The following is a 12,505-nucleotide window of genomic DNA, read 5'->3' on the forward strand; positions in this document are numbered from 1 at the left end:
TCATTCTTTTTCCCTCCCTGCATTTTCTTTTTAACCACTTATCTCCTCAGATTTTTAAAGGTCTAACTCATTAAAAGAGAAAATGTATAAACAATACAATTATTAACAAAAAAACTATTCGTATAGTTAATTTATGTTAAAAAAATATCTGAAAGTATCTATTCTCATGGTATTTATACCAAATACCTGCAATAATGTTTTAATGGCTTTAAAAATATTTCTCAGATATCAGTGTAAGAACATTATTTCATTCAAACATATACAGCCCAGTGGTTAAACAGATATGGCTTTCTTCCTAATAGAACTATCTTACTTAGTTAGTATGTTTCTCGTTTTCTTTTTTTTAAGTGTGCCTTTTTTTTTTTTTAAAGTAATCTCCACACCTAATGTGGGGCTTCAACTCACAACTCAAAGATTAAAAGTTGCATGTTCTTCTGATTTAGCCGGCCAGACTTCCTTAGTATGTTTCTTGAACAAAACTCTAATTTAAACTAGCTGAGAATTTTTTAAAATCTGCATTTCTTAAATAGAACATTTGCTGATATGAAGTAATTTTATCTATTATGTGAACATACAATTTCACATTAAATATCTACTATGATCTACAATGAATTCAGTCAACTTTTATTAATTTTAATAAACCAAGGAAAATTACATGCTATTGATGCTTATAAAAAGCATCTTATTGTCTTCCTACAAAGTCTCAAGCTTGAAAAACTTCCACATTATACACAAACTAGTCAACTATGTTAGTAACCTTTAATCAAATTTATTTATATGTTTCTTCTAACTGGATAGATTAAACTATTTCTAGGCTAAATATTCTAAAGGAGTACTAACAAAAAGGACACATAAAATTGTTTAACAAAATAAAAGCCAGGGTGCCTGGTGGCTCAATGGGTTAAGCTGCTGCCTTCGGCTCAGGTCATGATCTCAGAGTCCTAGGATCTAGTCCCACATAGCACTCTCTGCTCAGCAGGAAGCCTGCTTCTCTCTCTCTCTCTCTCTCTCTCTCTGCCTGCCTCTCTGTCTACTTGGGATCTCTCTCTCTCTCTGTAAAATAAATAAATAAAATATTTTAAAAAAAAATTTTTTTTTAAATAAATAAAAGCTATAGTTTGATATTTCTGTCAGATACTTCAGAGCCTCTTCAGGAATAATGTATGATCACCAAGATAAATCTGAACTTATATATAGTTCTTGTTCCTTTAAAACAAACAACTGAGAATGTTTAATAAAACAGGAATAGATCTTACCAATGCAGGCCACTGAATCTGTTTGCTCTTTGATCCCTGAGTCTGGCTAGGGTCGATCCTTCTGGCCCAGATTAAGTGGTATTCCACCAAGAAAGTTGAAAAATCTTCATATACTTTAACCCACTCTCGTTTATCCCATTCAAGATCATCAAATTCCACATACACCTATAGAAAAGAAAACATAAAATTCCATAAGCAATGCAGAATGTGACATATACACATTTTTTAAAAGATTTATTTATTTTAGAAAGAGAAAATTGTGGGGGGAGGAGCAGAGGGAGAGAGAGGTCTCAAGGGGATTCTGAGCTGAGCACAGAGCCCCATGCAGGGCTTGATCTCATAACAATGAGATAGTGACTTGAACCAAAACCAAGAGCTGGATGCTTAACCAACTGTGCTACCCAGGAGGCATACCCCCAAGTAAGTTACTTTAAAATAAAGGCATGGAGCTGAATTAGAAAAGACATTAACAAAATACATTATTTGAATTAACATTTCTCTTAAAATCATTATTTAACTTTCTCATTAACCACATCAGAACTCCCTACTTGTATGTCAAGAAGACTGACCATACATTAAGAAAAGCAAATTACACAATATTAGTCAGTACAGACAGGTTGATACCTACTACAGACATACTAAAGACTATGTGGATGCTGATGATTCTAGAAGCAGAGGTTGGGAAATACTAAATATTTTAGGCTTTGCAAACCGTGTAGTCTCTGTCATACTTGTCTACCTCTGATTTTAGAGTACAAAAGCAGCCACGGATAACATGTAAACATATGGCTTTGGCTTGGTTCCAATAAAACATTCCTTACAAAGACAGGTGGCAATTCAAGAATGGTTCGACATTTAACAGTCAATCAGTGCAATATATCAAATTAACAGAATAGAGGGGAAAAAATCCTATGTGATCATCTTGCTTGACATAGGAAAAGCATCTGACATGCTCAACATGTTGCAGGATAAAAATCCTCCAACTAGGAATAAAAGGAAACTACTTCAAAACAATGATGGTAATACTGAAAAACCCGTAACAGCAAACCGAGTGGTGAAAGCCTGAAAGCTTTTCCTCTAAAACAGAAACAAGGATGTTAATATTTGGAAAACCGAAACTGACTTGCTTACACCCATTCAACCCCCTTCTTCTCCCACATTCATCCTTTTTCACTCAATACCTAAGATGATCTCTTCATAGAGGTGTCTTCCCTACTACATTCTAAGTTTTGTTGGAGACATTCTTGTTTTCTTCTTCCACCTATCTTCTGCTCCCTGACATCTCAAGTGTTTCACTTTCCTCTCATTTAAGTCTGGTTTGTTCTTCTGCCCTCACCCAAGTTCTTTCAGAATGGTTATAAACCCCCTTTCACAGACACTTACCTTTGCACTCCTACAAGCATTTGTTTTTCATACAATTTATTTAGTATAATAATCAGATTCTGCCCTATATTCCTCAAATATAATGAGAATATTTTTATATTATGGCTGAAAAATCACTGAAGGTGAAGCTGTTACAGCATCCAGTACAGTGCTGCATACATGCAAAGTATTTAATAAATATTAAATATCTCCTGACTCTTGAAATCACTAACTTTTAAACATGGACACAAACTGGTATTATGTTTGGTTCTTAAGTCTTTCTGCTCCTGCTCATTAGGAAGCTAGTTAGATGAACTTACCTGTTAGAATTGGGAAAGAAGAATATACTGTTATCTCTGCCAAGTCAGAGCAGGAGCCCAAGTCAAGGAAGGAGCCAACAAAACTGTTGCCTTCTAAAAATGGACCCTAAGGGGTTGAGCTGAGGTCTACCTGATATTATGCAAAGTTTCTAACTATACCAATTTCTCTACCACTTAAAATCTTCTAATAGTATATAATCATTAAGTTGTGGTGTAAATGGGCTTTTGAAAACTACAGAAAACTGAAGCCAAGACAATGCCCAGGAAACTCTGAGTGCTATCTTTGATTTCTCCTCACGGACAATAATACAGCCTTACTGACAAGATATTTCAGTCAAGAACCTAAAGAGCCAACATTTTAAACATTTCCCTACCATAAAGGGCATTAACTCAATGTAAAATATTCCAGATGCAAAACCCCTGATAACAGAACTGAAGTTTTCATCATGAAGTGAACTTTCTAAACTCATGGCTTATCTTGCATGGACAGTGTCACTGACAGTTTTAGGAAATCTACCAGGACCCTGAGTACAAAGGAAATGAAATTCTTTTCCTTTGCTGTAAAGCCAACTTACCTTCATATTATCAAAACAGTGAAGTGTTTGAATGTCAATAGATAGATAAACACTAAAATAAGCTAGTCTGTTACTGTTTCATGGATTCTGGCAAAAGACATGAGTCTCCTAAGACTTTATTACTTACAGCAAAAGCTACTTATAACTTACAGCAAAGTCAAAGTGGGCTGCTTGTGTTGACCCCTCATGCCTCCTAAGACCCACAAAAAGGATGCCAAGAGCCCAAACATGAATACCTATGCACACAGAGAATTGTATCACAGAAGAGGAACACTGATCTTGGCCGGGAGAGGGGAGGAGGAGGTCCCTATTTTATATAAATAGAAGCAAGCCTACTATTTGGAGAAGTTATTAGTTCCTCTTTCATTATTGTTCACTGCAATACAACTCTGAGAAATGGCCCAGATAAAGAGTGGTCAGGGTTTCCCATGTCTGGTATATCTAGCAAGAACATGCAGGGATGCTCAGTGCCCATGCTGGATTCTCAATACCAATACAGCTAAGATTTTGCATACTGGCTAACTGAATGAGTATTCTAGCTTTATGGTGTATTGGTATGTATGTGGGGTGAGTCTGGAGCCATAGTTTCTATCAATCTGCAAACCTACCAAAAACACTGTATATACTTAACTTGGCTTTTTAATTTTATATTACTTTATATTGACTCCCACTTCATTCACTTCTATTGGGTACTTCAGCCTGCTTATTTCCTTCTTACTAACTAAAGATACAAGATCCCTGAAGGTAAAGATTAGGGTTCTTTTTTGCATCTCTAGTATCTGGCATGGTGCCTAACAAACGAAAGCACTCAGCAAATATTGTGACAACCCAGCACTGTGTAAAACATATAACGAGTATGAATAAAGGACTAATTTGGGGGGGAGGGGAGGAGAAAGAAAAGAAAAAAAGGTCCTAAATACAACATGAATACAGTTGCTTCACTTACTAATTAATCACTGCATTCATAATTATGTAGAAAATAAATGGAAGATTTCACTCAGCAAACACTTCTGACTGCAAACTGAGAGGCTAACATTATGCACACTAGGAATTCAGAAATAAGAGATATACATCAAGAATTAACAGCTATGGATATTGTAGGGATTACCATAAGAGTGAAATGATATGAGAAAAAGGCTCAGTAAAATAATCCTTAAAAATAGTTATTTTCATTTGGTAAATACTTTTTTTTAGCCCAAGATACGAAACAAGTCATTTCGAAGAACTGGTCTCTAGGTAATTAAAAGACTGTCACATATCTCTTTTAATACATTGTCTTCTACAACAGAGCTCAACACACACAAATTCTCTGTTTTATATATGCATAAAGCAGACACTGAAAGAAAAGCTGTTAGACTGTCAGAGGAACCACTAGCAAAGGTGAAGGAAGTATAAGCAGCAGTCAAGCAATTCAGTTTCTGTTATGTGGCCCCTTAAAATTAACCTAACCTTTAAGCCCTTCAAACACAGGGCGCCTGGGTGGTTCAATCAGTTAAGCACCTGACTTCGGCTCAGGTCGGGATCTTGGGGTCCTGGGATAGAGCCCCATGTCAAGCCCTACATCTGGCCCATACATGCTCAACAGAGAGTCTGCTTCTCCCTCTCCCTCTGCCTCGTCCCCACCCCATTCATGCTCTCTCTCTCAAATAAAAACAAAATCTTAAAAATAAAAAATAAACCATGCAAACACAATTATTATCTAAATGGAGAATGTCTCTTTTCTCCTACATAGTTTGACTGCTTGAAAGTGGCTAAAGGATTCTGGTCACTTGGACACCTACATATACAAAATAATAGCACATTAAAGCTACGAATTATTATTTTTATCTAAATTGTAATTTCAGCCCTGCCACTTTAAGACCTCTCAGCCACAATCTTTATCTGCAAATGTTATACAGTTAATTGGGAAAAGTAATGTGAGTACAGTAAAAATATTAGCTATATAAAAATCTACTAATGTACCAGTTTGAAAAAATATTTCAGATTAGTATGACAGGCATTTTTCGAGCTAAAATTCATCAATAATTATCACAAAACTTTTGAAGGGTCCTTAGATAATCCCTTACTTATTTTCCTAGAACTATGAAATAAAAATAATGACCTTTAACTAGGTAAGCTTGTATTCTCTCACAATATACTATTTTCACTGATATTTATAAAGAAAATATAAAATTACACAGCTTGCCACTGTGAAATCAAGTGATTAAAAACAAATTTAGTTCTTTTTACCTTGATATCAATAATAATACTAATATTATCACACCAACGTGGTATCACCTTTTAAGGCACTCTAAAAGTAGGAGTGATCTGCATGATGTCATGTGAGGATGGTGATGGGCTAACACTACTTAGCTCTAAAGAATCTTTTGTGTTAAAAATGAAAGCGCTCAGGACGCCTGAGTGGCTCAGTTGGTTAAGCAGCTCATGACCTTCGGCTCAGGCCATGATCCCAGCGTTCTGGGATGAGTTCCACATCGGGCTCCTTGCTCAGCAGGGAGCCTGCTTCTCCCTCTGCCTCTGCCTGCCATTCTGTCTGCCTGTGCTCGCTCTCCCCCCCTCTGATAAATAAATAAAATCTTAAAAATAAATAAATAAATAAAAGCGCTCAACTATATTAACATTCCTCAAACTATAGTCTACATTATAAAATCATCATTTCTTTGTACATAAATAAGCATTAGGGAGGCCAGGTAAGTTATGAAGAATCATGAACTAGTTAGTTATAAATGTCTAATTTTATCAGAAGTTTTCTCAACGTTTTTAATAATGCCAATGTTCACTGTCCATTATTAATGAGAGTTTACACCATGAAGTTTTCCCCATTTGTCCATAAAACCTATTATGAGATAGCTAACATAATATTGCTCTATAAAATAGCACTATGGGAGAAAAACAGACTAGTTTTTCCAAAAGATTTACCCATCTACAGATCTATATAAATAATTTGGTGATAACCAATGAGGTGGGGTGCCCAAAACCTGGTCATCTCTCCCCAAATACTGAAAAATTTTTAAGCAGGGGTGGGATCGCCTAGGTGTCTGAGTCAGTTAAACGTCCGACTCTTGATTTTGGCTCAGGTTGTCATCTCAGGGTCCTGCCCTAGCCACATAGGGCTCTGCTCACGGCAGAGTCTGCTCCGGATTCTCTCTTTTCCTTCTCCCTCTGTCCCTTCCCCCACTCGCTTGCTCTCTAAAATAAATGAATAAAATCTGTAAAAAATAAATTTTAAATGTGGTATTAAATTTGTGAGATTTAGAATAACATAGCAAAGTCCTTTAAGACAATTATGTAAATAATGATACACAAATGAAAACACCCAGTTTAGGTCTCTGTTTTTTCAACAGCACCACTGAACAAACTAACGGCTGAATGGCTCATGAGGAAGAAAACTATCAGCAGTTCAGTTTTTCAGTAAAAGGCGGCTTGACAGACAGAAGAGTAATTTCTAGACATTTGAATAACGTGAGAGAGAGAGAGGAGCAGCTTGACCAAACAAAAAGGAAAAAGCCTTTAGGAACTCAAATTCTGAGAGTAAATTAATGAAGAAAGGTTTTCTATAGGTTAAGAAGAAAGGGATACCTAAGAGTGGTTTACATATCTGAAGATATGAGGATGTAACTAGAGAGTTTAAAGGAGAGGGAGAGGGACAGCAGCTAAAAAATCTAAGCAAGAAAAATCCAAGTTAAATGCAAAGTTCTACATATTACAAATGCTTGCATTTGTAATATGTAGAACTTTGCATTTAACTTGGATTTTTCTTGCTTAGATTTTTTAGCATTTGTAATATGTAGAACTTTGCATTTAATGCAAATGCTAACAAATGCTTGTTAGCATTTGTAATATCTCCAACAGAATTTATTTAGAAAAAGTCTCAAATTTTGGTTTTGATCTTTTGAGGCATAATTAGAGATTATATAAAGTATACTGTTTTTATAGAAAAAAACCCACTGGAGGACAATTAAGATACTAAAAATTACTGGAATATGATAAAAATCAGTGCCGAGGGTGAATTAAGAAGGATGAACATTTCTACCTCCTTCCTCTGCATTAGGAGGATTTCTAAATATTACATCATATTTGAAGAATATCAAGTGCTACTTTTTCTGCCTGGGGAAAAGAACTAGGGACTTTCTTTCCACAGTATGTAACAGGGACTACTATACCGTGTTCTTGGCTATAGCCATGTGATGTCTTGCATTAATTGAGCTGCAGAAGATGATGTAATAGGCAGTTAAAACACAAAGCCATCACTGATACTCTTCTTTACAGATTTGCTATTCCAGTTAAATAACTTTCTTTTTGATTTATTTGAGAGAGAGAGGGCATGTACGAGGGTGGAGTCGAGACAATCCTCAAGCAGACTCTCTGCTGAGCATGCTCAATACCAGTACCCTGAGATCATGACCTGAGCCAAAATCAGGAGTTGGTCATTCAACCGATGGAGCCACCAGGCACACCCAGTTGCATAACTTTTCAAAGAGCTGGTCACAGGTAAAACATATTTCTTTGATATTTTACTTTAAAAAATCAAGTATTTGTTTCTTATTTTCACACTACTAAAGATTACTTTTAGTTTCTGTTTTTGTATTTTTTTTAAAAATATTTTATTTATTTATTTGAGAGAGAGACAGTGAGAGAGAGCATGAGGGAGGAGAAGGTCAGAGAGAGAAGCAGACTCCCCATGGAGCTGGGAGCCCGATGCTAATTCCTTCCATTTACCTTCTGTAATAGGTTTCTTAGAAAGTTACCAAAGTAATAAAGACTTTCTAAAATATTGTAAAGTAGTAGTAAATGCCCTTTGTTTGTATTATTTACAAGGAACTCAGTAATGGGGACTAGTAACAATTTAGTAAGGTTAAAATATGCTTCTAATTCTTGATCTAACCACTCAAATATATATTAATAAAAGTTATTGGGGATAGAGAAACATGCTACCTATTTTATTAATGAAGATAACTAAATACCAGAAAAGGTATAGTTTTAGGCAGAAACAAACGTATTTGAGAGAAAATGTACTGAGTTCTAAATATAATATCGGTATGTAGGTAATACTAATGAGTCAAGAAAGATGTTATAAGTTCTATTCACTAAAGGCAAATGCATTTTACCCTAAGGGGAATCATCTCATCTTCACTCAGAACTCACTGACATTAGTAGACAGATAAATCATTCTTTCTAGTCTAGTGCAAAGCAGATTATAAAAGCAAAACAAGAAGAGACTCTTTGGACATGCTTCTGTAGTACTCTTAAGAACCATGAGGGGCTCAGTGGGTTAAGCCTCTGCCTTAGGCTCAAGTCATGATCTCAGGGTTCAGTGATCAAGCCCTGCATTGGGTTCTCTGCTCGACAGGGAGCCTGCTTCCCACCCTCACTGCCTGCCTCTCTGCCTGCCTCTGCCTACTTGTGATCTCTGGCAAATAAATAAGTAAAATCTTAAAGAAACATAAAAATTAAAGGAACCATGCAAAGTTTCATAGTTCAGAAACTCTTTTACCCCAGGACCCAAAATTAGTCCTAAAGTAGTATCATCATGTTATAATGCAATATTAAATAGGTTTTCTTTAATTGAAAATACATGCAAAAGGTTAATAAAAACTCTCTCTATATATACTTTCATAGCAACATACATCTTGTCTTTGTACTATGTGACTTTACACAAAAATGTACCATCTGTGTATATTTAATGTCTGTCTCTCCTATGAATGGAACAAGAAAAGTCTACATTTGGGACGCCTGGGTGGCTCAGTTGGTTAAGCAGCTGCCTTCGGCTCAGGTCATGATCCCAGCGTCCTGGGATCGAGTCCCACATCGGGCTCCTTGCTCCACAGGGAGCCTGCTTCTCCCTCTGACTCTTCCTTCCACTCTGTCTACCTGTGCTCGCTCTCACTCACTCTCTCTCTGACAAATAAATAAATAAAATCTTTAAAAAAAAAAATAAAAAATAAAAAATAAATAAAAATAAAAAAAGAAAAGTCTACATTCATATCCAGAATAATCATCTAAAATGATGCAGAAATGTGTTTTAGAAAACTTTCATGTAAATGGCTAATACTTATATTCTATAATATTTATTCAGAATTGCCAAAATTCAGAAGCAAGCAAAATGTCTTTCAACAGGTGAAAAAACAAGTTGTAGTGCATCTATACAGTAAACATCACTCAGCAATAGAAAAAAATGAACGCTCAGGTGCCTAGGTGGCTCAGTTGGTTAAGCATCTGCCTTCGGCTCAGGTCATGATCCCAGAGTCCTGGGACTGAGCCCCGGCAGTGGGCTCCTTGCTTGGCAGGGAACCTGCTTCTCCCTCTCCCTCTGCCTGCCACTTCCCCTGCTTGTGCTCTCTCTGTCAAATAAATAAAATCTTGAAAAAAAAAAAATGGACTCTCAAGATTATCAAGCCATGAGGACATGAATGCATAAAAATACATACTGCTAAGTTAAAGAAGTTACTCTAAAAAGGCTTTATACAATCCAACCATATGAAGTTCTGAAAAAGGCAAAATTAAAGGGACAATAAAAAGATCAATGGTTGTCAGTGATTTGCTGGTGGGGGAGAGCATATATTTGGAGCACAGGAGATTTTTCTGGACAATATAACAACTATATATGATACAATAACACTATGCATTCGTGAAAACCCATAGAATTATGCAACACAAAGAGTAAACCATAATGTAAATTATGGACTTCAATTAATAATGACACATAAGTACTGCCTCATTAGTTGTAAGAAGTTAATAATAAGGGAAAACTGGAAGCATGATGAGGTATACAGAATTTCTGTACTTTCCACCCAAGTCTGCTGTAAACTTAAAGCTTCTTTAAAAAAAAAAAAAAAAGCTTATTAATTTAAAAAAGAAAGTTTATTCTTTTCATAAAAATGAGCTATGATACTGCATGTAATGCACTCATTCAAAATAATTGAAAAACAAGTGTGTCAAAATGAGATTTTTAGTGCCACAAAAAGGTATGTACTTAGTACATATAGTAAGAGAAAAGAACTGAGGATGGAAAATAACCTCAGAGCAGGGATGCTATGCAGTCCAGTGTCCTTCATAATGCACATTTACATATGTTAAGGAACTAATACAATATCCTTAAAGAATCCAAGGGATGCAAGGTATAGACAAATCATTAAGATACAATATTATTCATAATAAAACCGAACTATAGCCACAGTACCCTTAATGGGGAAAGAGAAGTAGAATTATACATTTATTGCTTTGTTTTTGAAGCCAAAAGTTAGTTAGCTCCAAAAGTACAACAAATTGTCTTCACATTTTAAAACCGATCCAGCAATGGACTTTCTAGAGCCCTATTAAGTAGAGGGCCTAAAGCCAGGTCAAATAAGCAAAGGTATAGTCCACATTTTGATCTTTTCTCCATAGGTTATACTCTTTATGTTTATATAACACAGAAAGAGAGACAGAGAAAGTTCTCTATTCCCCAAAATATGTGAAAGACAATGTAGCAGCCCAGGAAATCTGAATGGTTTCAGATTCAACTGAAGATCAAAGAAACTGAGATGTCAGGAAGTCCACACGATCTCTCTTAGCTAAGCACCAAGGATCTGTGGTAATAATTGCGTCTTGGTACACAGCATATATGGGTGAGACATTTAACACTGGTTTTGCAATGGCCCTTTGTAGTCACACCTATTATCCTTGAACAAGTATAAAATCAGCAAAGCATATGATAAGAATGAAAAATAATTAGGTCATTCTCCTATGGTAGAGTAATTCTAATTGTCTAAAATGCTTGACAAAAATGGCAGGCCCCGTTTTCAATCAAAACAAAAAAAGGGGGGGGCCCTGGGTGGTTCAGTGGGTTTGGCCTCTGCCTGCCACTCAGGTCATGATCCCAGGGTCCTGGGATCAGGCCCTAGCAGGGGGCTCTCTGCTTAGCAGGAAGCCTGCTCCCCACCCCACCCCCCACCACCTCTCTGCCTGCTTGTGATCTCTGTGTGTCAAATAAATAAATAATCTTTAAAAAATAAATAAAACAAAAAAAGGTTTGGAATCTTAAGAGTTTTCTTTCTCTAAAGAGACTAGAATAAACTAAGTATCTACCTCAAAATGGGTGCTTGTCCTTAGTATACGTGTCCTTATTCAGACAGCAGATGTTCTAGTACCACAAAAAAATATTTGTTAGTTTTAATTTTATGATCGGTTGACTTAAATGTTTAAGTGCTACTGAAGTTTCAAGAATCCAGTGGCGGAAATTTTGTTCCCTAATACTTTCTATATATAATGGTCCAAATAAATACTGAGGTACTGAATAGTTGATTGAAAGTATGTAAGTATTAAAGAAGGTCTAAATACCTTTTAATACTACATACTGGTAGTATTTAACTAAATACTGGTAGAATTCTGACACTGAATAAAAAGCTATTTCATTCTGAGAGCCTTTTTTATTTTTTTCAACTTACTAGTATTTAAAAATAATGCCTAGAATCTAATTTAAAGAGTCATATTTGTGTTGGCCTTACATTTCAGGGGATCTTGCATGCCAAGATTATTTTAAAATAGGACAGATTATTTATGGAATCTCCCCTTAGGTATATCCTAACACTTAGAATTGATAGAATAGACCCACAGAAAGAGATGTGATCAAGTACTTCCATTTTTGGTTTTCAAATTTAATTATTTGACTATATCAAGAATTTATTCATTGAGAAATTCTTCTACAATCAATAGGAGTCAAAAGGGATCAAATAAAAAGATGAAATACTGTTTTAAAAAGAGAAAAATTTTCCCTTTATTAAAGTATTAATAGTTTCAATACTATAACTGAGCCTCCAAGTTTTCTAAATTTCTCAACCATAGTGACTTTTCACCTCTTTTATACTTAATCGTCCTAGACCTTGTCATTCTCCAAAACTACTCCATATCAGAAATCTTTTTCTTGGGGCGCCTGGGTGGCTCAGTGGGTTAAAGCCACTGCCTTCAGCTCAGGTCATGATCCCGGGGTCCTGGGATCGAGCCCCGCATCGGG

At 35.8% G+C, this 12,505-nt stretch overlaps 1 protein-coding gene across 2 annotated transcripts in view; it reads right to left on the reverse strand.

Annotated features, from left to right (window-relative positions):
- Positions 1-12,505, reverse strand: part of JMJD1C (jumonji domain containing 1C) — a 323,818-nt gene that overhangs the window by 188,589 nt on the left and 122,724 nt on the right. For both annotated transcript variants that reach the window (XM_059397500.1, XM_059397498.1), the window contains exon 2: positions 1,257-1,421. Coding sequence is in view for 1 of the 2 variants with exons in the window: in XM_059397498.1 (XP_059253481.1) it covers positions 1,257-1,421 (165 nt within the window). In the remaining variant the exon portion in view is untranslated. The remainder of the gene's footprint in view (positions 1-1,256; positions 1,422-12,505) is intronic.

The sequence above is a fragment of the Mustela nigripes genome, chromosome 4, assembly GCF_022355385.1.
Source record: "Mustela nigripes isolate SB6536 chromosome 4, MUSNIG.SB6536, whole genome shotgun sequence".
NCBI lineage: Eukaryota > Metazoa > Chordata > Mammalia > Carnivora > Mustelidae > Mustela > Mustela nigripes.